Here is a 23,028-nt window from a genome sequence, read left to right as displayed (position 1 = left end):
GTAGATAGGCAGAGCGACTTTACCAGCTACGTCTGTCAACAGTTGTCCTAGTGACATCTTGAACGTACTTTTGAAACGGTTACTTGTTACATGTCTTTTGTTTAGACATGTAGCTAGCTAGCTAAATAGTGATCCATAATTCCAACTCAATGTTACTACCCTACATGAATCTGCAAGAAGCTAACCAACCAGGTTCAATGTTAGCTAGCTAACATTAGGCTATAACTAGCAATGCAAATGGCTCTGATATACGAACAATATAACTACACAAATCATACATGTAATGTTAGCTAGCGAGCCAGCCAGCTGACGTTAGCTAGCTAACTGTACACTTTTGGGATTCCTTTTGTATGCATTTTGAACAAGGGGAACAGGTGGATTACTGAATCAAGCACGCCAACTAAACAGACTTTTTGGGATATAAAGAAGGATTTTATCGAACAAAACGACCATTTGTTATGTAGCTGGGACCCTTGGGATTGCAATAAACTTCATCCAAACAAGTCAAACAACATTTCTAATCAATCCTCAGGTACCCTAATATGTAAATAAACTATACAATTTAAGATGGAGAACAGTATGTTCATTGCCGTGTGTGCCCTCATCCACGCACGCCACAAGACAACAGTCAAAATGAGAACCACCTAGAAAAACTACAAATTCTAGCTCATTTTTCAAAAAACAAGCCAGAAACTCTTTTGAAAGACTGTTGACATCTAGTGGAAGCCATAGGAACTGCAATCTGGGAGGTATTCCTTTTATTTTCCCATAAACAAGCATTTGAATGGGCAGACACTTAAAAAAAAAATCCTTATGGATTCTCCTTGGGTTTAAGCCTGCCATATTGGTTCTGTTATACTCAGACATTATTTTAAGTTTTAGAAACTTCCGAGTGTTTTCTATTCAAAACTACCAATTATATGCATATCCTAGCATCTGGGCCTGAGTAATAGGCAGTTTACTTTGGGCACCTCAGTCATCCGAACTTCCGAATACTGCCCCCTATCCCATAGAAGTTATATAACAGCCTTATGTGTGTTCTCGTTTTGACTCCGTCTGCATATTTGCAATCAAACGGCAGACTTTTCTCCATCTCCTTAGCTATCATACTCTAATTCCACTGATTTCAAAACTCAGTCCTCCAGTCCTGGAGAGCAACACTTATGCAGTTCTACAACATGATATCTTTCAATAAAGCCGTGTTAGAAAGGATTACCTACACATACTGACCAGCTCATGTTATAGACAGAAGCATGCTAAATGGCAGACCAATCTGAACTGATCTCTTGGCATGTCCAGCACACTCATTATCTCAGCTAATCATGGCTAGTGTGAAGGTTGCCTAGTTTCCTGATACAAGTCACAAAGGAACTAGTGTAGAGGTCGACCGATTAATCGGAGTGGACAAATTAATTAGGGCCGATTTCATAGCAATCGGTAATCGGCATTTTTGGACACCGATTATGGCCGAACGGTTCCGTATTTCACTGAAAGAATAAATGTTTTGTTTTCGAAATGATTGTTTCCGGATTTGACCATATTAATGACCTAAGGCTCGTATTTCTGTGTGATATTATAATTAAGTCTATCATATAATATCATATAAATATAATAAATAAATTGGCCGATTTTAATCGGTATCGGATTTTTTGGGTCCTCCAATAATCTGTATCTTATTCATAATAGGTCGACCTCTAAACTAGTGTAGCCCGCAGCCATATGGCATAGCCAGATCAGGGCCTAACATAAGGACACAGAGTATGCTATTCTGTCCTTCTGAAATAGACTGCATTTTCTTCATGTCTTGTTTCTTTAGACCTGTCTAAAATACATAATGAATTTATTGTGATGGTGTTTCTACACCTGCATTGCTTGCTGTTTGGGGTTTTAGGCTGGGTTTCTGTACAGCACTTTGAGATATCAGCTGATGTACAAAGGGCTATATAAATACATTTGATTTGATTTGTGTAGGCTATGGATTTATTTTTACTTTTTAAAATGTAGATGTTCCAAAGATCTGCATCAGTGACTTGTAGGTTATGTGTGGAAGCCAGACGATGCTAAATGTATTTATGTTAATTAACGGTCAATTACTGTGAGACTGGCAGATATTTGCGAGACAATCACCAGCTGACAATTTCTTGACCGCCACAGCCCTATTCACACCTCCATATAGCACGCCCTCTCTTACTATGTTGTCTTCTGAACATAGTGCCTTAGAATCAGAGGTCCATTCTTCTTGTTTGATTATAAAATGTCTAATCTTATCAAGATTCAGTTGCAACAAGCATACAGTTATATTTTGTTTCTAGATGTTTCAAAATGTATTTTGTGATTGTGTATCTAGTCTGGCAACTGGATCTAGAGGGCTGCATAGACCTGCGGGTCCCGACAGAGACCATTGCGGGCTCGCTCTGCATTTTCGGGTGGTCAGACAACTTTGGGATGACATTTTATTTTTGTCCCTCATATTATTATATCGTTTTAATGCTTTGTATGCGTTAGTAGCCTTTGACGCATTATTCACACACACTCAGAATTTGCTTCTTCAATTTCAGTAGCCTACCTCTCCTACAGTAGTTTGGCGTGCGAGATCAAATGCATCCTACATTAGGCTGTATGTGTGGTCTCAATGAAATAGAGTAGGCTGCCTATGCATGGACTGAGAATCATGTGGCAGTTATCTTTCCAAGGAAATTAACTTAAATATGATTAGGTTGTAGTTTACTACAGTGTCTGTAAATAAATATTGATAATGCAGAGAAGTAGAAGGTACTCAACCAACGTGAGTTGAGGTGCAATCAAAAAATTGCAACGTGCGGACCATGGTGAGCGAGCGTTGCACATTTTTCCTTTTCAATAAATATTTATTACCCACTTAATTGTCTTTGCCTACAAATTTTCCCACTCCTAAAAGATAGGCTACGTATTTGCAAAACTTAGTTCAAGAGAAAGTGCAAGCGTCTGCTCTCTCTCCAACTCTGCTCCCTTGAAACTATATCTAGCCTAATAACTGAAAACCAGCGGGAGTGGGCAGGTGTGGTATGAAAAGCTGCAGGTTTTAGTGGGAGTGGATGTAGAACTCCATCCCGCTCAAACATCTACCTAGATCCTTGTGAAGTTCCTGTTTTTCTTGTCTAAACCCCTCATTCTGTTTGTCACTGTCCGGGGTGAGGGGGGATGTGACAATGGCAGTTCGGTCCTGTCTGTGACAGCTGGGTGCCTGTGCAGTTGATCCTGTCTCACAGAGAGTGAAGAAGAGGTTATTTATTCATCCCTTTACACCCCCTAGCCTTTCATTTACTCCCCCCTTTTTAGTGGTTTTGGACAGGAGAAGGTTGTGTTTACCACGAGCCTTTTGATAGTGTTTTAATTTGGATGCATTTCCATTTTATTTCATTATTTTTCAGAGATCAAGGCAGCAGAGGACTGTTTAGTTTCCCCGCTTCTGTGTTCCACTCTGCATTTCAAAAATGAATATTATAAAGCTGCAAATTAGGAGTGCAGACTTTTCTCCCCTTGCGATCTCTCCTCGTCTTCTCAATCTCTCCCCCCTTGTCCCTTGTCAGAGTTTGCTCAGACTCCAAGACATCAGGAGTGCTAACCCCTCTGATGTGCTGGGCTGTGTCTTGTCTTGTTCTACACAATGTGGCTGATGAGGGAGAGGAGTAGAAAGGAGTGGGGCTTTGGGGAGATATCAAAGGAAGTAGTTGTGTTCTCTTGTGGCAGAAGGAGAGAGAACTAAAAAGCTTTGAGACTGCTCCATGAGTTACATGGCCCTAGAGGATTGTGGGTAGGAACATCAGGGTGGTTGTCTCTTTGCTGAACATCATTGCACCCCCCCACCCCACCATATTTCTGTAAACCGCATTCCTGACCCAAATCTGTATAAGCTCTCAGCTCTCATCTCTCTGCATGAGAAATAGTGATTTGAAGTGTATTTTACAGTAAACACACAGCTTTGATTTTGCCTCTCAATATTATTTGGGATTGTTTCAATGCTTGATGACACTCTCTCGCACCCTATCTGGGGTCTATCCAGTTCAGTGGAAATAAGCATGCAGTCACCCAGGGAATGGTTTAGAACCCAGTCACCACTCAGACACCTTGGCTCTCCTGGTGAATGGGATTCACAGAAGGGGGGCTATGTTTTTTTTTTTTATGCTTCAGCTGGACGATGGCTAAGGAATCCTAAAAAGGCTTTAATGTAACCAATGCCCTTGAGGGACAGGCTGAGATGTGCTTTTAATCTCCACTGACCGTAATGGAAGCATTAGGTACAGCAGGTCAGCAGCCAGGCCTTTTAAGAATGACCAAGCCTGCTCAGATACTGTGTTTTCGTTTTCTAGAGGGCATAACAAGTATGTGTTTGTGCGTCAGGAAAATAACTCACCATTTATCATAGGGGAATGGAGACATGCATGCAATGCATACCCATAGTGGATATGTTCAGTGCATTCAGAAAGTATTCAGACCCCTTACCTTTTTACACATTTGGTATGTTACAGCCTTATTCTAAAATGGATTAGATACTCTTTTGCCCTCATCAATCTACACACAATACCCCATAATGACAAAGCGAAAATAGGATTTGGACAATTTTGCACATTTTATTACAAATAAAAAACAGAAGTACATTACTCTGGGAGAACCTTCCAGAAGGACAACCATCTCTGCAGCACTCTACCAATCAGGACTTTATATAAGCCACTCGGTAAAAGGCAAATGACAGCCCACTTGGAATTTGCCTAAAGGACTCTCAGACCATGAGAAACAAGATTCTCTGGTCTGATGAAACCAAGATTGAACTTTTTGGCCTGAATGCCAAGCGTCATGTCTGGAGGAAACCTGGCACCATCCTTACAGTGAAGCATGGTGATGGCAGCATCCTGCTGTGGGGATGTTTTTCAGCAGCAGGGACTGGGAGGGAAAGATGAGATGATCAAGGGAAAGGTGAACAGAGCAAAGTACAGAGAGATCCTTGATGAAAACATGCTCCAGAGTGCTCAGGACCTCAGACTGGGGTGGACAATGAGGACAATGAGCCTGATCACACAGCCAAGACAACCCAGGAGTGGCTTCGAGACAAGTCTCTGAATGTCCTTGAGTGGCCCAGTAGGAGCCCAGACTTGAACCCATCTAACATGTCTGGAGAGACTTGAAAATAGCTGTGCAGCGACGCTTCCCATCCAACCTGACAGAGGTTGATAGAATCTGCTTAGAAGAATGGGAGAAACTCACCAAATACAGGTGTGCCCAGCTTGTAGCATCATACCCAAGAAGACTTGTAATCGCTGTAAATGGTCTGAAATACTTATGTAAATGTGATACAGTGCCTTGCGAAAGTATTCATCCCCCTTGGCATTTTTCCTATTTTGTTGCCTTACAACCCGGAATTAAAATCTATTTTTGGGGGGTTTGTATCATTTGATTTACTTAACATGCCTACCACTTTGAAGATGCAAAATATTTTTTTATTGTTAAAGAAAGACAAAAAAACAGAACTTGAGCGTGCATAACTATTCACCCCCCATATCCCAAAGTCTTTTGGGATATGTCTCTATAAGCTTGGCACATCTATCCGCTGGGATTTTTGCCCATTCTTCAAGGCAAACTGCTCCAGCTCCTTCAAGCTGGATGAGTTCCTGCTGGTGTACAGCAATCGTTAAGTCATACTACGGATTCTCAGTTGGATTGAGGTCTGGGCTTTGACTTGGCCATTCCAAGACATTTAAATGATTCCCCTTAAACCACTTGAGTGTTGGTTTAGCAGTATGCTTAGGGTTATTGTCCTGCTGGAAGGTGAACCTCCGTCCCAGTCTCAAATCTCTGGAAGACTGAAACAGGTTTCCCTCAAGAATTTGCCTGTATTTAGCGCCATCCATCATTACTTCAATTCTGACCAGTTTCCTAGTCCCTGCCAATGGAAAAACATCCCCACAGCATGATGCTGCCACCACCATGCTTCCATGCTGGGGATGGTGTTCTCGGGGTAATGAGAGGTGTTGGGTTTGCACCAGACAGCATTTTCCTTGATGGCCAAAAAGCTCAATTTTAGTCTCATCTGACCAGAGTACCTTCATCCATATGTTTGGGAGATCTCCCACATGCCTTTTGGCAAACACCAAACGTGTTTGCTTATTTTTTTTCTTTAAGCAATGGCTTTTTTTCTGGCTACTCTTCCATAAATCCCAGCTCTGTGGAGTGTACGGTTTAAAGTGGTCCTATGGACAGATACTCCAATCTCCGCTGTGGAGCGTTGCAGCTCCTTCAGGGTTATCTTTGGTCTCTTAGTTGCCTCTCTGGTTAATGCCCTCCTTGCCTGGTCCGTGAGTTTTGGTGGGCGGCCCTCTCTTGGCAGGTTTGTGGTGCCATATTCTTTCCATTTTTTTAATAATGGATTTAATGGTGCTCTGTGGAATGTTCAAATTTTCTGATATTTTTTTATAACCCAACCCTAATCTGTACTTCTCCACAACTTTGTCCCTGACCTGGTCTTCATGGTGACTCTGGGGACTTTCAGAACAGGTGTGTATATATACTGAGATCATGTGACACTTAGATTGCACACAGGTGGACTTTATTTAACTAATTATGTGACTTCTGAAGGTAATTGGTTGCAACAGATCTTATTTAGGGGTTTCATAGCAAAGGGTGTGAATACATATGCACATACCACTTTTCAGTTTTTTATTTTTTAGAATTTTCTGAAACAAGTAATTTTTTTCATTTCACTTTACCAATTTGGACAATTTTGTGTATGTCCATTACATGAAATACAAATAAAAATCCATTTAAATTACAGGTTGTAATGCAACAAAATAGGAAAAACGCCAAGGGGGGAATACGTTTGCAAGGCACTGCATTTCAGTTTTTTTAAACTTTTAATACATTTGCAAACATTTCTAAAACCTGTTTATGTTTTGTTGTGGGATATTGTGTGTAGATTGATGAGAAAAACAACAATTTAATCAATTTTGGAATGAGGCTGTAACGTATCAAAATTTGGATAAATTCAAGGGGTCTGAATACTTTCCGAATGCACTGTGTCCATACATGTGTATGTTTTGTGTGTGCATTTTATAGGACTATACATCCTGTAGAGATGCTTCTCTTGGTATATAAACCACACTGTGTAGACTGAGACTGAAATTCAGAGAAAAACATTCAGATTATCCAGGAAATCCCAGGAAAGCTCTTTGGGTCTATGCTCAACATAAGCCCTGCTCCCAGCAGGTGAGAATGTTAGGAGAGGAGACAGGCCTTATCCATGTAACCCAGATGCTCCTTATTAAGGCAAAGGAGGAACTGCCTGCCTGACTGACTGGGTCCTGAAGCTACAGACATGACCAGTGTTTGGTTCTGCCCTATTTAAAACTCCTTGCCAGTGGCTACTGACTGACATGTGTAAGTGTAGCTACTACAGAGCTTGTGGTCTTTGGCATTTTGTCTAAATACAGTATTAGAGTGTTTGGTCAAGTGCCTGATATCTGCTGAGAATGATCAACTATGATTTACAGACATCACAAACATGATCAGCTAGATGTAAATGTTCTCCTGTATTTCGCTGACGCCCTCCACCCTCCCCCCACAGAGAAGGAGAAACATGCGAAGTCTGGGTCAGATGGGGAAGGAGCAAGTAGTAGCCAGTCGGAGAGCTCGTCCAGACTGGGCAGTCTGAAGGGAGGAGGTGAGTTACCGGCCTGAAGTCTCAGCCTGAGGGCCTCAGGGATGGGATGATGTTTAATGGGCAGGCTATTCATATAGCCCAGGGCAGGTGACTATGTCAATCTGGTGCTTGATAAGTCTCCTCCGTCTACATCTCTATCCACCATCCTTCCCTCACGCTGGTTACAGTCTTTATTCTCCTGAAGATACTCACGTAGACATGATCAACACTTCAGTAGGAAGTAATGGTGATCTGTTTTTCTCTGGATCTTGTCTCTCTTATTTGAGCTCTTTGTTTTTCAAATATATTTTGCACTGTGGAATGTTAAGGAGAACAGTGACTTCTGCCATGGACACGTGAGAAGTCCAACAGCAGAAAACACTGTTTGTTTGAAAAGCGTGAGGGATCTACATTCTTTGTGGCTATTAGCTTCCTCTTCTGTAGAATTTTGTAAGCAGAGAGATTCTAGTCTCTGTGACCATTTCCTCAAATCCTGCTGGTGAGGCCTGTGCAGTTTTAGGCCCTGAAGTGCTGCATTCCTGATCCAGAGCATGAGAGTGGATGACGCTCACCCTACCTCCCTTGTGAGGGGATCACAGGGGTCAGTCACTGTGACGCAGAGAGTGTCACGATCTTTCTTCAGGGAAATGACCGGACCAAGGTGCAGCGTTGTGAGCGTACATTTCTTTTTATTATGAATGTCGCCAACAAAAACGACCGTGAAGCTTACTGGTCTATACAGGCCACTAACAAAGTCAACTACCCACAACTAAGGTGGAAAAACAGGCTGCCTAAGTATGATTCCCAATCAGAGACAACGATAGACAGCTGTCCCTGATTGAGAACCATACCTGGCCAAAACATAGAAACAGAAAACATAGAAATAAAGAAACTAGAATGTCCACTCTAGTCACACCCTGACCTAACCAAAATGGAGAATATAAGCCTCTCTAAGGCCAGGGCGTGACAGAGAGAGCAGACTTAAAACATCAGCTTGGCCATGCGTCCCCTTAGTCTGGCCAGGTGGACCCCAGCCTGCCAGAGTGGGATCCATCTAAATCTCATCTGATACTGTTAACATGGGATGGAACTGGATCAGCTCGCGATTACAATAGGATCAGGCCCGTTTGGGTTCAGTGATTTATAGATCATCTCTAGAGAGGAGAGCAAAACCCTTGACCCAGAAATTGTCTTTTTCTAACAGAGAGGCTTGGTGTAAGGGGATTGCATCCCTGTCCCTTTCATCTTGTGGCTGTCATTGAGCTATGATTCATAGTCCCATAGAGGGATGTATGGGTTAGACCCATAAGGAAGTTGTTTTGACTGAGATGCAAAGTGCTTACAGTAAGTATTCACCTCCTCCTATTCACCTCAGGAAGGAGTGTTGCTGGAGACTATTCAGCTTTATTCAGGAGACATGATACTCACCTCCCATCTTCCCTCTCTGCCAGTTTTCTGCTTGCCACACAAACTGGTGTGTGTGTGCGCGGGTGTGGGCACATGCTCCTGTGTCCTCTACTTGGAGATGTAGTTCCTGAGAGGCATGTAAAATTATATTCCTGACTCAATCTGCCACTCACTCCCTGGGGCCAGACTGCCAGACGGTGCCCAGACCCATTCCAAGCCCCCACACCCATCCCACTCTCAACCCATTCCTAACCCCCACACACAGCCCCAGACCCAATGTGGTGATGAAGAGTGCTGTGGTTCCCCCCTGCATCCTTCACCATCCCAGACAGACCGATACAATGAATAATCACCTGCTAATAATGGCTTTCTTAGTGATAGGGAAGATGCAGTAAATGTCAGAGGTCGTGGATGGAGGGAACCAGTGGAGGGGAACTGCTGCAATGGCTGAGTTGATCATTTATGAGCCTTCCTTTTTTGGGGGCCTCCTCTTATGCAGAGAAAAGAAGAGGAAGTATATGAGGTTATTAATAGACCCAAGTACAACTTTGAGACAGATTTGGAGAACCTACTGAGATTTGACCTTCTCTTCTCAGGGGACTGACACCCGTCTGTCTGACCAGGGAATCAATAAGCACACATGGCACACACACACACACACACACACACACACACACGATTCACAACCCTATTAAACAGTTGCGTTCACAGCAGTCATTGGAGACGATCCCATTACAGCACAGTCATCATGGTGAGGTGTGTGTGTCGGGGATTATTCCGTGCCCACTTATCAATAAGACAATAAGTGACAAACAACAGATGGGCATGTTTTTATATATTTTTTATTTAAGGCAAGTCAGTTGAGAACAAATGGGCTCGAACCAGGAACACATCGACAACAGCCATCCTTGAAGCATCGTTACCCATCGCTCCACAAAAGCCGCGGCCCTTGTAGAGCAAGGGGAACAACTACTCCAAGTCTCAGAGCAAGTGAAGTTTGAAACGCTATTAGAGTGCACACCGCTAACTAGCTAGCCATTTCAGATTTCAGATTTCACATCGGTTACACCAGCCTAATCCCGGGAGTTGATAGGCTTGAAGTCATAAACAGCCCACGAAAGTGCTGTTTGAATGAATGCTTACGAGCCTGCTGCTGCCTACCACTGCTCAGTCAGACTGCTCTATCGAATATAAAATCATAGACTTAATTATAACATAATAACACACAGAAATACGAGCCTTAGGTCATTAATATGGTCAAATCCGGAAACACTAATTTCGAAAATAAAACGTTTATTCTTTCAGTGAAATACGGAACCGTTCCGTATTTTATCTAACGTGTGGCATCCACGAGTCTAAATATTCCTGTTACATTGCACAACCTTCAATGTTATGTCATAATTATGTAAAATTCTGGCAAATTAGTTCGCAACGAGCTAGGCGTCCCAAACTGTTGCATATATCCTGACTCTGCGTGCAATGAACGCAAGAGAAGTGACACAATTTCCCCAGTTTAATATTGCCTGCTAACATGAATATCTTTTAACTAAATATGCTAGTTTAAAAATAAATACTTCTGTGTATTGATTTTAATAATAATGCAACGATTATGCTCTTTTCGCAAATGCGCTTTTGTTAAATCATCCCCCGTTTGGTGACGTCTTGGCTGTCTTTGTTAGGAAGAAATAGTCTTCACAGTTCGCAACAAGCCAGGTGGCCCAAACGGCTGCATATAGCCTGACTCTGTTGCACAGAATGCAAGAGAAGTGACACAATTTCCCTAGTTAAAACAAATTCATGTTAGCAGGCAATATTAACTAAATGTTCAGGTTTAAAAATATATACTTATATATTGATTTTAAGAAAGGCGTTGGTGTTTATGGTTAGGTACACATTGGTGCAATGACAGTGCTTTTTTCGTGAATGCGCTTGTTAAATCACCCGTTTGGAGAGGTAGGCTATGATTCAATGATAAATTAACAGGCACCGCATCGAGTATATGCAACGCAGGACAAGCTAGATAAACTAGTAATATCATCAACCATGTGTAGTTAACCAGTGATTATGTGAAGATTGATTGTTTTTTATAAGATAAGTTTAATGCTAGCTAGCACCTTACCATGGCTCCTTGCTGCACTCGCATAACAGGTAGTCAGCCTGCCACGCAGTCTCCTCGTGGAGTGCAATGTAATCGGCCATGATCGGTGTCCAAAAATGCCGATTACCGATTGTTATGAAAACTTGAAATCGTCCCTAATTAATCGGCCTTACCGATTAATCGGTTGACCTCTAATTCTTATTTACAGTGAGTTAAACTGCCTTGTTCAGGGGCAGAACGACAGATTTGTACTTTGTCAGCTCAGGGATTTGAGTTAGCAGCCTTTCGGTTACTGGCCCAATGCTCTAACCACTAGGCTACCTGCCGCCCCAAACCTTCCATGTTGATGACACACATTATGAGGGGTAATAAGGAAGGTTTGGTCGTAATGATTCCCATAATGGCCTTTGTCTGCATGATTCATGGTACTGTTATGTTTTCACATGATGGTCATAAGTGTGCGCGTTTTGGTGCTGGTATGTGACAACAAGATATATAATAGATGTCTGTACAGAAGTCCTGCAATGCTGTTGATATTGAAAGTACGGTTCTTCCCTCTGAGATTAATCTAGTATGTTTGTATTCCCTGTGTTACAGAAGTGGCCACAGGGAACCTTCTAGACTTGGCAGAGGGAGCAAACGTGGCGCTGCTGCGCTCGGGGACAAAGGAGAGCGAACCAGACCCATTCATGACGCACAACCACACCACAGAGAACAACAATACTGTATGGGTAAGAGAATGGGGGCTAGAATAGAACTACTGTAGCTACACATGCTTAATAAGAGGGGCGATGCTTTATGGATGAGAGAATGAAGGCTTGGAGAGCTGTATGGTTACATCAAATGGACATAGAATGGCTACCAGTATACTGTAAGGGTAAGATTGAAATAATACAGTATTGACAGTAGCTCCTAGCATACATACTTGATTCAAAGGCAGTGTCTTTATAGTAGAGTAAGATTATGGGTTGAGTTTAGCTCAGGACAATGGTGCATTGAATAGAACAAGAGTTATCAGATGGTCCCCATAGCAGGGGAGGGTGTGGAGCTGTTATTCTGCAATCATATACTTATATTACAGGGAACGTTTGGATAGAGGTGTGTGTTTCCTTTAGCTGCTCAGAATCCAAACGTTCCATTTATAGTTGTAAAGCCAAAAGAGCCATTCATGATGCCATCACTTCCTGTAGTTTACCTACTGTAAACCTTTCTGAAACAAATCTAGTTTTTTAAACAGTATTTCAATTATTTTGATATGGTCTTCTTTCCTTGACCTTGTCTATATGTGTGTTTTGTCTGGCAGGAGCTTGAGGATGGTCTGGATGAAGCTTTCTCAAGGTGTGTGATTTTACTGTGCCTTGTCCAGTCCCTCTGCATTACCACACACACACAATAGCCGGTGGTTAACCTTTCTAGCGGGAACCCCTCGACAACATTCCGCTGAAAAGGCAGCACGCGAAATTCAAAAATATTTTTGAGAAATATGTAACTTTCACACATTAACAAGTCCAATACAGCAAATGAAAGATAAACATCTTGTTAATCTACCCATCATGTCCGATTTCAAAAATGTTTTACACTGAAAGCACCACATATGATTATGTTCGGTCATAGCCAAGTCGAAAAAACACAGGCATTTTTCCAGCCAAAGATAGGAGTCACAAAAAGCAGAAATCTAGATAAAATGAATCACTAACCTTTGATGATCTCATAGGACATCATGTTACACAATACATGTATGTTTTGTTCGATAATGTGCATATTTATATCCAAAAATCTCAGTTTACATTGGCGCCTTACGTGCAGTAATGTTTTGATTCCAAAACATCCCGTGATTTTGTAGAAATACTCATAATAAACATTGATAAAAGATACAAGTGTTATTCACAGAATTAAAGATAGACTTCTCCTTAATGCAACCGCTGTGTCAGATTTCAAAAAAACTTTACGGAAAAAGCATAATCTGAGAACGGCGCTCAGAACCCAAAACAGCCAGAGGAATATCCGCCATTTTGGAGTCAAAAAAGTTAGAAACAACACCATAAATATTCACTTACCTTGATGATCTTCATCAGAAGGCACTCCCAGGAATCCCAGGTCGACAATAAATGACTGATTTTGTTCCATAAAGTTCCAAAAAGTCGGTCATTTTTGTCGAAATAGCCACTTGTTGTTAGCATGTTCAGCCCAGTAATCCATCTTCATGAGGCGCAGGCACTTCATCCAGACAAAAACTCGAAAAGTTCCATTACAGTCCTTTAGAAACATGTCAAACGATGTATGGAATCGATCTTTTAGATGTTTTTAACATAAAACATCAATAATGTTCCAACCGGAGAATTCCTATGTCTGAAGAAAAGCACTGGAACGAGAGGTAACTCTGTGCACGCGTCTTGAGACCAAGGCACTCTGCCAGACCACTGACTCAGAGGTCTCATGAGCCCCTCCATTATAGTAGAATCCTCATTCAAGTTTCTAAAGACGGTTGACATCTAGTGGAAGCCGTAGGAAGTGCAAATTTATCCATATCTCAATGTGTATTTGGTAGGCCAAGCTTTGGAAAAACTACAAACCTCAGACCTCTGTTCACACCATGTGGAAGCCATAGAGAAAGGAATCTGATTGATATCATTTTAAATAGAGGGAAGGCATGCAATGGAACAGAGAGGTTTCAGGAAAAACAGCACTTCCTGGTTGGATTTTTCTCAGGTTTTTGCCTGCCATATGAGTTCTGTTATACTCACAGACATCATTCAAACAGTTTTAGAAACTTCAGAGTGTTTTCTATCCATTACTAATAATAATATGCATATATTAGCATCTGCGACAGAGTAGGAGGCAGTTCACTCTGGGCATGCTATTCATCCAAAAGTGAAAATATTGCCCCCTATCCCAAAAAGGTTAACTTGATTGCTGACATACAAAACATTTTCCCAAAATATTTTTTTGGGGTGGAATATTCCTTTTAAGAGGCATTAGAAGAACACAAAAAGGATCTATCAAATGCATTTGGTGTGTCATCATAGTGGTCTCGGACGTGGTCAGACTCTCTGAGGTGGAACAAACTAAAACGTGCACCTTTTTTCAATTATTCATTTCATTGAGATAACAGAAAGATGTCATCATGTATTTTGTCACAAACATAATTTCTAAATGTAAATGTTATCCAAGAAGTAATCATCTAGTTTTTCAAAAATATCTTTAATCTGATTACAATATTGTGGCTGGTAACGTAACTGATTACATTTACAGATTGTTTTGTAATCAGTTACTGCCCAACCCTGCTAAAGGGCTCATTTTAAACTAACCCAACTCCTGCAGAGCTCAAAGGAGTCCATCTGGTTTCAATGACATGTCCTGATGAGGTCTTTAGGGATGCTGAATCACAATTCCCAATATGTATTTTTTATGTTACCACTAAGTATTAGTCTAATTCCAGTCTTATCAGTGCTTTCATTTCCCCCTGGGTTATCAGTCTTTGTCTGGCGGTAGGGACAGTGTGCTTCAGAGGGGCGGTAAATCAAGCATTGAGACCATTCTAGTGCTGTTATCAGATAATTATTTGTCTGCACACACATTAATTACTCACTAGGCCGTTAATCTATGCTGCTGTGCCCATCACGTCTCCACAGGGGACTGTGTGGAGTAGTGATGGGCAGTCCGACCAGAGATTGCTTTAATTGAGGGAAATTTAGTAGGCAGAGAACCTGGAGCCTTATTTATCAACCATGTGTACATTTCTTACTAAATTCTGTCGTAAGTGGAGATCCTAGTGTTTGTGTGCGCAACAAATTATTGGGATTTATCGAACTGTTGCGATTACAACCCTGTCTGGAAAATGCCTTCCGTTAATCTTTCATAGTAGCAAAACCACCCTCATTTGCTGTACTATTTGGACATTTTGGAACTGGGACATGTCTGTTTCGAAAAGAAAATGCAATGGCAAATTTCATCACATTTCTGTAGACGTGTGGGTAGAATATTTTTTATATTTTGCAGTGACTTTTTCAAACTAAAAATGCATGCCGACTAGAGCGAGTGCCAACCACTGGCCGCGCATTCTGCAAGATTGATTGTCTATTCAAACTATTTAAATGTAAATGCTACAGCCCACGCTTCTATGCAAAAGTCAAATTGTTGTTCAGTATTTTGTTAATCAATAGATGATTCAAATCAAATCAAATTTATTTATATAGCCCTTCGTACATCAGCTGATATCTCAAAGTGCTGTACAGAAACCCAGCCTAAAACCCCAAACAGCAAGCAATGCAGGTGTAGAAGCACGGTGGCTAGGAAAAACTCCCTAGAAAGGCCAAAACCTAGGAAGAAACCTAGAGAGGAACCAGGCTATGTGGGGTGGCCAGTCCTCTTCTGGCTGTGCCGGGTGGAGATTATAACAGAATATGGCCAAGATGTTCAAATGTTCATAAATGTCCAGCATGGTCGTATAATAATAAGGCAGAACAGTTGAAACTGGAGCAGCAGCACGGTCAGATGGACTGGGGACAGCAAGGAGTCATCATGTCAGGTAGTCCTGGGGCATGGTCCTAGGGCTCAGGTCCACCGAGAGAGAGAAAAAAGAGAGAATTAGAGAGAGCATATGTGGGGTGGCCAGTCCTCTTCTGGCTGTGCCGGGTGGAGATTATAACAGAACATGGCCAAGATGTTCAAATGTTCATAAATGATCAGCATGTTCGAATAATAAGAAGGCAGAACAGTTGAAACTGGAGCAGCAGCACGGCCAGGTGGACTGGGGACAGCAAGGAGTCATCATGTCAGGTAATCCTGGGGCATGGTCCTAGGGCTCAGGTCCTCCGAGAGAGAGAAGGAGAGAATTAGAGAACGCACACTTAGATTCACACAGGACACCGAATAGGACAGGAGAAGTACTCCAGATATAACAAACTGACCCTAGCCCCCGACACATAAACTACTGCAGCATAAATACTGGAGGCTGAGACAGGAGGGGTCAGGAGACACTGTGGACCCATCCGAGGACACCCCGGACAGGGCCAAACAGGAAGGATATAACCCCACCCACTTTGCCAAAGCACAGCCCCCACACCACTAGAGGGATATCTTCAACCACCAACTTACCATCCTGAGACAGGGCCGAGTATAGCCCACAAAGATCTCCGCCATGGCACAACCCAAGGGGGGCGCCAACCCAGACAGGATGACCACATCAGTGAATCAACCCACTCAGGTGACGCACCCCTTCCAGGGACGGCATGAGAGAGCCCCAGTAAGCCAGTGACTCAGCCCCTGTAATAGGGTTAGAGGCAGAGAATCCCAGTGGAAAGAGGGGAACCGGCCAGGCAGAGACAGAAAGGGCGGTTCATTGCTCCAGAGCCTTTCCGTTCACCTTCCCACTCCTGGGCCAGACTACACTCAATCATATGACCCACTGAAGAGATGAGTCTTCAGTAAAGACTTAAAGGTTGAGACCGAGTTTGCGTCTCTGACATGGGTAGGCAGACCGTTCCATAAAAATGGAGCTCTATAGGAGAAAGCCCTGCCTCCAGCTGTTTGCTTAGAAATTCTAGGGACAATTAGGAGGCCTGCGTCTTGTGACCGTAGCGTACGTGTAGGTATGTACGGCAGGACCAAATCAGAGATATAGGTAGGAGCAAGCCCATGTAATGCTTTGTAGGTTAGCAGTAAAACCTTGAAATCAGCCCTTGCTTTGACAGGAAGCCAGTGTAGAGAGGCTAGCACTGGAGTAATATGATCACTTTTTTTGGTTCTAGTCAGGATTCTAGCAGCCGTATTTACCACCAACTGAAGTTTATTTAGTGCTTTATCCGGGTAGCCGGAAAGTAGAGCATTGTAGTAGTCTAACCTAGAAGTGACAAAAGCATGGATTAATTTTTCTGCATCATTTTTGGACATAAAGTTTCTGATTTTTGCAATGTTACGTAGATGGAAAAAAGCTGTCCTTGAAATGGTCTTGATATGTTCTTCAAAAGAGAGATCAGGGTCCAGAGTAATGCCGAGGTCCTTCAGTTTTATTTGAGACGACTGTACAACCATTAAGATTAATTGTCAGATTCAACAGAAGATCTCTTTGTTTCTTGGGACCTAGAACAAGCATCTCTGTTTTGTCTGAGTTTAAAAGTAGAAAGTTTGCAGCCATCCACTTCCTTATGTCTGAAACACATGCTTCTAGCAAGGGCAATTTTGGGGCTTCACCATGTTTCATTGAAATGTACAGCTGTGTGTCATCCGCATAGCAGTGAAAGTTAACATTATGTTTTCGAATAACATCCCCAAGAGGTAAAATATATAATGAAAACAATAGTGGTCCTAAAACGGAACCTTGAGGAACACCGAAATTTACAGTTGATTTGACAGAGGACAAACCATTCACAGAGACAAACTGATATCTTTCCGACAGATAAGATCTAAACCAGGCCAGAACTTGTCCGTGTAGACCAATTTGGGTTTCCAATCTCTCCAAAAGAATGTGGTGATCGATGGTATCAAAAGCAGCACTAAAGTCTAGGAGCACGAGGACAGATGCAGAGCCTCGGTCCGATGCCATTAAAATGTCATTTACCACCTTCACAAGTGCCGTCTCAGTGCTATGATGGGGTCTAAAACCAGACTGAAGCATTTCGTATACATTGTTTGTCTTCTGGAAGGCAGTAAGTTGCTGCGCAACAGCCTTTTCTAAAATTTTTGAGAGGAATGGAAGATTCGATATAGGCTGATAGTTTTTAATATTTTCTGGATCAAGGTTTGGCTTTTTCAAGAGAGGCTTTATTACTGCCACTTTTAGTGAGTTTGGTACACATCCGGTGGATAGAGAGCCGTTTATTATGTTCAACATAGGAGGGCCAAGCACAGGAAGCAGCTCTTTCAGTAGTTTAGTTGGAATAGGGTCCAGTATGCAGCTTGAAGGTTTAGAGGCCATGATTATTTTCATCATTGTGTCAAGAGATATATTACTAAAACACTTGAGCGTCTCTCTTGATCCTAGTTCCTGGGAGAGTTGTGCAGACTCAGGACAACTGAGCTTCGAAGGAATACGCAGATTTAAAGAGGAGTCCGTAATTTGCTTTCTAATAATCATAATCTTTTCCTCAAAGAAGTTCATGAATTTATCACTGCTAAAGTGAAAGTCATCCTCTCTTGGGGAATGCTGCTTTTTAGTTAGCTTTGCGACAGTATCAAAAAGGAATTTCGGATTGTTCTTATTTTCCTCAATTAAGTTTGAAAGATAGGATGATCGAGCAGCAGTAAGGGCTCTTCGGTACTGCACTGTACTGTCTTTCCAAGCTAGTCGGAAGACTTCCAGTTTGGTGTGGCGCCATTTCCGTTCCAATTTTCTGGAAGCTTGCTTCAGAGCTCGGGTATTTTCTGTGTACCAGGGAGCTAGTTTCTTATGAGAAATGTTTTTAGTTTTTAGGGGTGCAACTGCATCTAGGGTATTGCGCAAGGTTAAATTGAGTTCCTCAGTTAGGTGGTTAACTGATTTTTGTCCTCTGGCGTCCTTGGGTAGACAGAGGGAATCTGGAAGGACATCAAGGAATCTTTGTGTAGTGAATTTATAGCACGACTTTTGATGTTCCTTGGTTGGGGTCTGAGCAGATTATTTGTTGCAATTGCAAACGTGATTGATCTAAGATCAAACTGGAAATCCAAGATGATTGGATTTCTATCTCCTGCCTTGGTATAGGCTCTAATATTAAATGGGGTATGACGTCACACTCCTATCTCACAGCAATACTGTAGCCTACCCGTACTATCAAACATTTTAAATAGGTTACTGGTCTATATACTTCCAAGCTTTCTTGGCTATTGAATTATTAATGGATAAATGGTAGCCTAATATTTGTTGTCTAGCGGGAATAAACTAGTCAAGTCTGAAAATATGAGTATGATTTAGGCCTTAAGTCAAAAACATTATGCTGTGATCTCCTTACCAATGGCAAAGGTATCTGTTTTATTACGTTATTTGCTTGCAATACAATTGATCAACCACTAGAAGTTGTGTGTATGCATGGTGAGACCTGTTGTTTGATACACACACTAGGCAGGAAAACTGGCACACCCAAGGTTTAGAGTATTTTTGTTACGCACACACCATTGATAAATGAGTCCCCCCGGTTCAAGCTTTTTGTCTATCAGAGAGCGCTGATTGCAGAGCTGCACTCTTATTATTGAAGTAGTGGGTGTTGAGCTATGGTGAAGAGTGAGAGGAAGTTCTCCATATGAGGGCTGCTGAACTGATTCACTGTCACTTGGACTGACCAAACATGACTGATGTCAGTAACTGATTAATGTCAGTACTTGCTTTCCTTGTATGCCTGTAGCCGATATATGATACGAGTATGGATCGTTTTTAGTTACTTGAGGAGACTTGGAAGTGGCAACTGGAGATTTTCAACAAGCCTCTAAGAGCACTTTGAGTATAGATTTTCTAAAAAGACCACAACCAGCGATGACAGAAAAGAAGCTTCTGTCTGTGAGACTTTAGTCATTCTCTTGACTGGGTTGTTTATAAACTCCCTGCATAATGACAGTCAGGGGTATGTTGTTGTGACTAATGCTTGCTCTTTCCTTTATTTTACCTCTGGGAAGGGGGTGAAATGAGATCAGACTTTTCCTCTGAGTTTCAGGAAATAACTCAGTAAAAGGCAGTTTATTGGCAGATGGGCTTTTCTCCCTCAACCTGCTGTGGGTGGTATAATGGGGTAGCAGAACTCTGGAAGTCCAGGCATGCCTGTCATTTTAGACTGACTGGTTTTCCTCCTTCAGGACTTCTTCTGAAGCAAAGAACAGTTTTAGTGACAATCCTCCATCCCTGTTATTTTGTTATTTTACTAGTGAGTTATAAAATAAGAGACAGAGTTGACATTTCTTGCCTTCATTCTCTGTGTGAGTGATTTAGTTTAGCTGTATGGGCACCTAAACCTTCTCTCCTTGTAAATTCCTTTAAACATCGATATGAAGGAAGTTTGTGCCCAGGAGTCGGAGCTCTCAACACTGACACTGACGTCACTAAGATCGCTGTAACCCAAGAAGGATTACAGTGCCATCTTCTGGCTGCAGGAAGTTAATGCAACTTTTAAGTTCATTGGGAATGCTCTGGTGTTCTTCATAATACAAATATAGGGGAATAGTAAAACAGCTGTCTGACTATTGACATTTCCTTTGCACCCCTCAGCCGCAGTCTGGATAGCTTTGAATCATACTCAGGTAATGATGTCATCCATTGGATGTGCAGTGTCCCACCCTCACTTCCCCCAGTCACCCCCACTCCATTCACCACCCTCACCACAACTGTGACCCCTTTGTCACTCTCCATCCTCACCGTACCCAGCCCATCTGTCTGAGCATGGATGTGGATCTGTAGCATTCTGCCATTACAAACGCCTGTAGTTGCATATGTCCCCATAGGAGCATCCCATTACCATGGCTCAGAACCCTGTCCTATTGACTTCCCTTATGTTGAGACCACGCTGAGCAAACGTATGGCTCAAACCAAGACAGAGAAGTTACCCGTCTGGTGTAAATTTGGACTACAGGTTCCAACATTACACCAGCAAAGTGCACAGAGTTTGGGAAGGCTGTGCTGTGTATGAACGGCAGGGTTCTCCGCTAACATGTTGATTGTTGTCATTTATTTTCATTTTGTCCATGCCCATATGGTCTTGGATTTGTGTGTTATTCTGCTTCACATCTACAGCCATTTCGCCGTTATTGCAACATCACTGAATGAGAAATGACATGGTGAGCCAAATGGTGTTGCTGTCGTAGCAGTGAAGTGGTGTTGAGTCAGGCCTGAGAGTTGTAGCTGTGTGAAGTACTTAGATAAACCATACCTCACTGTTTGATCATTTAAAAACACATGCCTCTACAGTTTAGGTCTGGATACTGTAACTCGAGACCAACACACTGTCTTTATAGTTGCTTACTCAAGTTTGACACATTTTTGTATAGTATCTTTCCTATCATGTCAATACACACATTTGTCATTTAAATGCCTTTAAATGTTGTAGCTACCACGTCTGTTAATTTCATTGTATTGAGATTTCACATCCCATCTGATATTTGGTATCTTTTCCCTTATGAATGTGATAAGTGAAATGTCTTTCTTCCCCTCCAGACTCGCTGAGTCTCGCAATAACCCCCAGGTCCTGGACATTGGGGTAAACCCTCAGGACTTCAACACTGAAGAGTGCCTGTCCCCAGCTAACTGGGACAAAACGGATGCAGACAACGCCGAAAAAGACTATATGTTAGGGTTCTAAGGGTGGAGCCACTGCGGAAGCAAGGCATCGAGGGGGAGAGCGAAAGATGGAGAAGGAAAGAGATAGGGATGTGGGTGAAAGCAGTAGAGAGGCAGTGACTGTGAGATGTCTGTGAAAGAAGAGCAGGCCTAGTGGAGTTTGTACATGATTCGCCCTGAAAGTCCACTCAGTCTTGCCATCTTGAGGGATGTGACTGTTAGCGTGTCTAACTGACCAACCAGGAGGGACCTACTGGAGTCTAGAGCCTCCAGAACTAAGACCAAAGCAATACAACCATTTTGTTTTAATTTAATTTTAAACATCCAGTCATCTGGTGTTTGCTACATTCAATACCCCATTATTCAATTAGCCTCTGTCTCTACTGACTGGTAGGTTTTTACTGTATGTATGTGTGTATATACAGTATACATAATCTGACACAAACGGAGCTATAATTTATCACTGGTTGAGCATTTGGTGAAGGTGCATTTAAGCGTTAGAGGCAGAAAATAATGTGTATATTTAAGGTCAACACATCCATGGTCAGTGTTTGAGTCTGGGTGAATGCCACAGTTATGTGCATTTTGTTAATATAAGTGGATGGAGGAGTAACTCACTCAGAGGGGAAACTTACTGGTGATGTAGTCAAAGCCACCAGCTGGAGTGAACTTTGGTCATGATGCCAAATATAAGAATAAAGAGTGAGGGTGACCATCACCTCTGAGCTCAATGGCTCTAATAATTGGGCAAACGGGCTTTAACAAAATGTACTTGCCACAGGAGGCTGTTGAGGGGAGGATGACGCATAATGGCTGGAATGGAACGGTATCAAACACATGGAAACCGTGTGTTTGACGTGTTTTCAATTCCATTTATTCCCTTCTAGCCATTACTATGAGCCTGTCCTCCCCAATTAAGGTTTCACCGGCCTTCTGTGTTACTTGCATACATACATAATATGTGGGTTGTGTGTGTGTGTAAAGAATCTTATTTTTATTCTATTGCAAAATCTATTTTTGCACTCTCCACTCATCCCTCTACAAAGCACATACTTTCATGTCATTGATTGTTATTATAATAACCATCTAGCTCTTACGTGTACCACTGTAATATTGTCTAATCTGGTTTGTGCTCATTTTGATAGTTTACTTGACAGTTTGGAGATTTAATTTTGAAGATATCATATGAGGGTTTGAGTTAAGTTCAAGTCTCCGTGTTAATATCGCTGACATTTTTGATACAGTTTGAAATACATTTTTATAATTTCTGGTATTATGTTACCTCTGAATTCAATAAAATGTATGCATCCGTGTGAGGCTATTTTATTTTATTTATATACAGTTTAAGTCGGAAGTTTTCATACACTTAGGTTGGAGTCATTAAAACTCGTTTTTCAACCACTCCACAAATTAAAAGGAAATGTACTATTGTTTTGGCAAGTCGGTTAGGACATCTACTTTGTGCAAGACACAAGTCATTTTTCCAACAATTGTTTACAGACCGATTAATTCACTGTATCACAATTCCAGTGGGTCAGAAGTTTACATACACAAAGCTGACTGTGCCTTTAAACAGCTTGGAAAATTCCAGAAAATGATGTCATGGCTTTAGAAGCT

The 23,028-nt window shown here is 41.9% G+C and overlaps 1 protein-coding gene across 3 annotated transcripts in view; it reads left to right on the top strand.

Moving 5' to 3' along the window:
- The window catches only part of LOC112261885 (low density lipoprotein receptor adapter protein 1-B-like), a 74,764-nt gene extending 52,042 nt beyond the window's left edge, over positions 1 to 22,722 (top strand). The window contains exons 6-10 of one of the 3 annotated variants that reach the window (XM_042330065.1): positions 7,595 to 7,690; positions 11,772 to 11,905; positions 12,478 to 12,512; positions 20,347 to 20,378; positions 21,289 to 21,477. In XM_042330065.1, the coding sequence (XP_042185999.1) occupies positions 7,595 to 7,690; positions 11,772 to 11,905; positions 12,478 to 12,512; positions 20,347 to 20,378; positions 21,289 to 21,335 (344 nt within the window). In that variant the 3' untranslated portion in view covers positions 21,336 to 21,477. Of the gene's footprint in view, positions 1 to 7,594; positions 7,691 to 11,771; positions 11,906 to 12,477; positions 12,513 to 20,346; positions 20,379 to 21,288 lie in introns of all 3 variants that reach the window. The other 2 variants (XM_024437512.2, XM_042330066.1) reach the window with 2 other exon arrangements.
- The last annotated feature ends 306 nt before the right edge of the window (positions 22,723 to 23,028 follow it).

The sequence above is a fragment of the Oncorhynchus tshawytscha genome, linkage group LG11, assembly GCF_018296145.1.
Source record: "Oncorhynchus tshawytscha isolate Ot180627B linkage group LG11, Otsh_v2.0, whole genome shotgun sequence".
Classification (NCBI taxonomy): Eukaryota; Metazoa; Chordata; class Actinopteri; order Salmoniformes; family Salmonidae; genus Oncorhynchus; species Oncorhynchus tshawytscha.
Note: the sequence above shows the minus strand (reverse complement) of the source record. Positions and strands in the feature narration are given on the sequence as shown.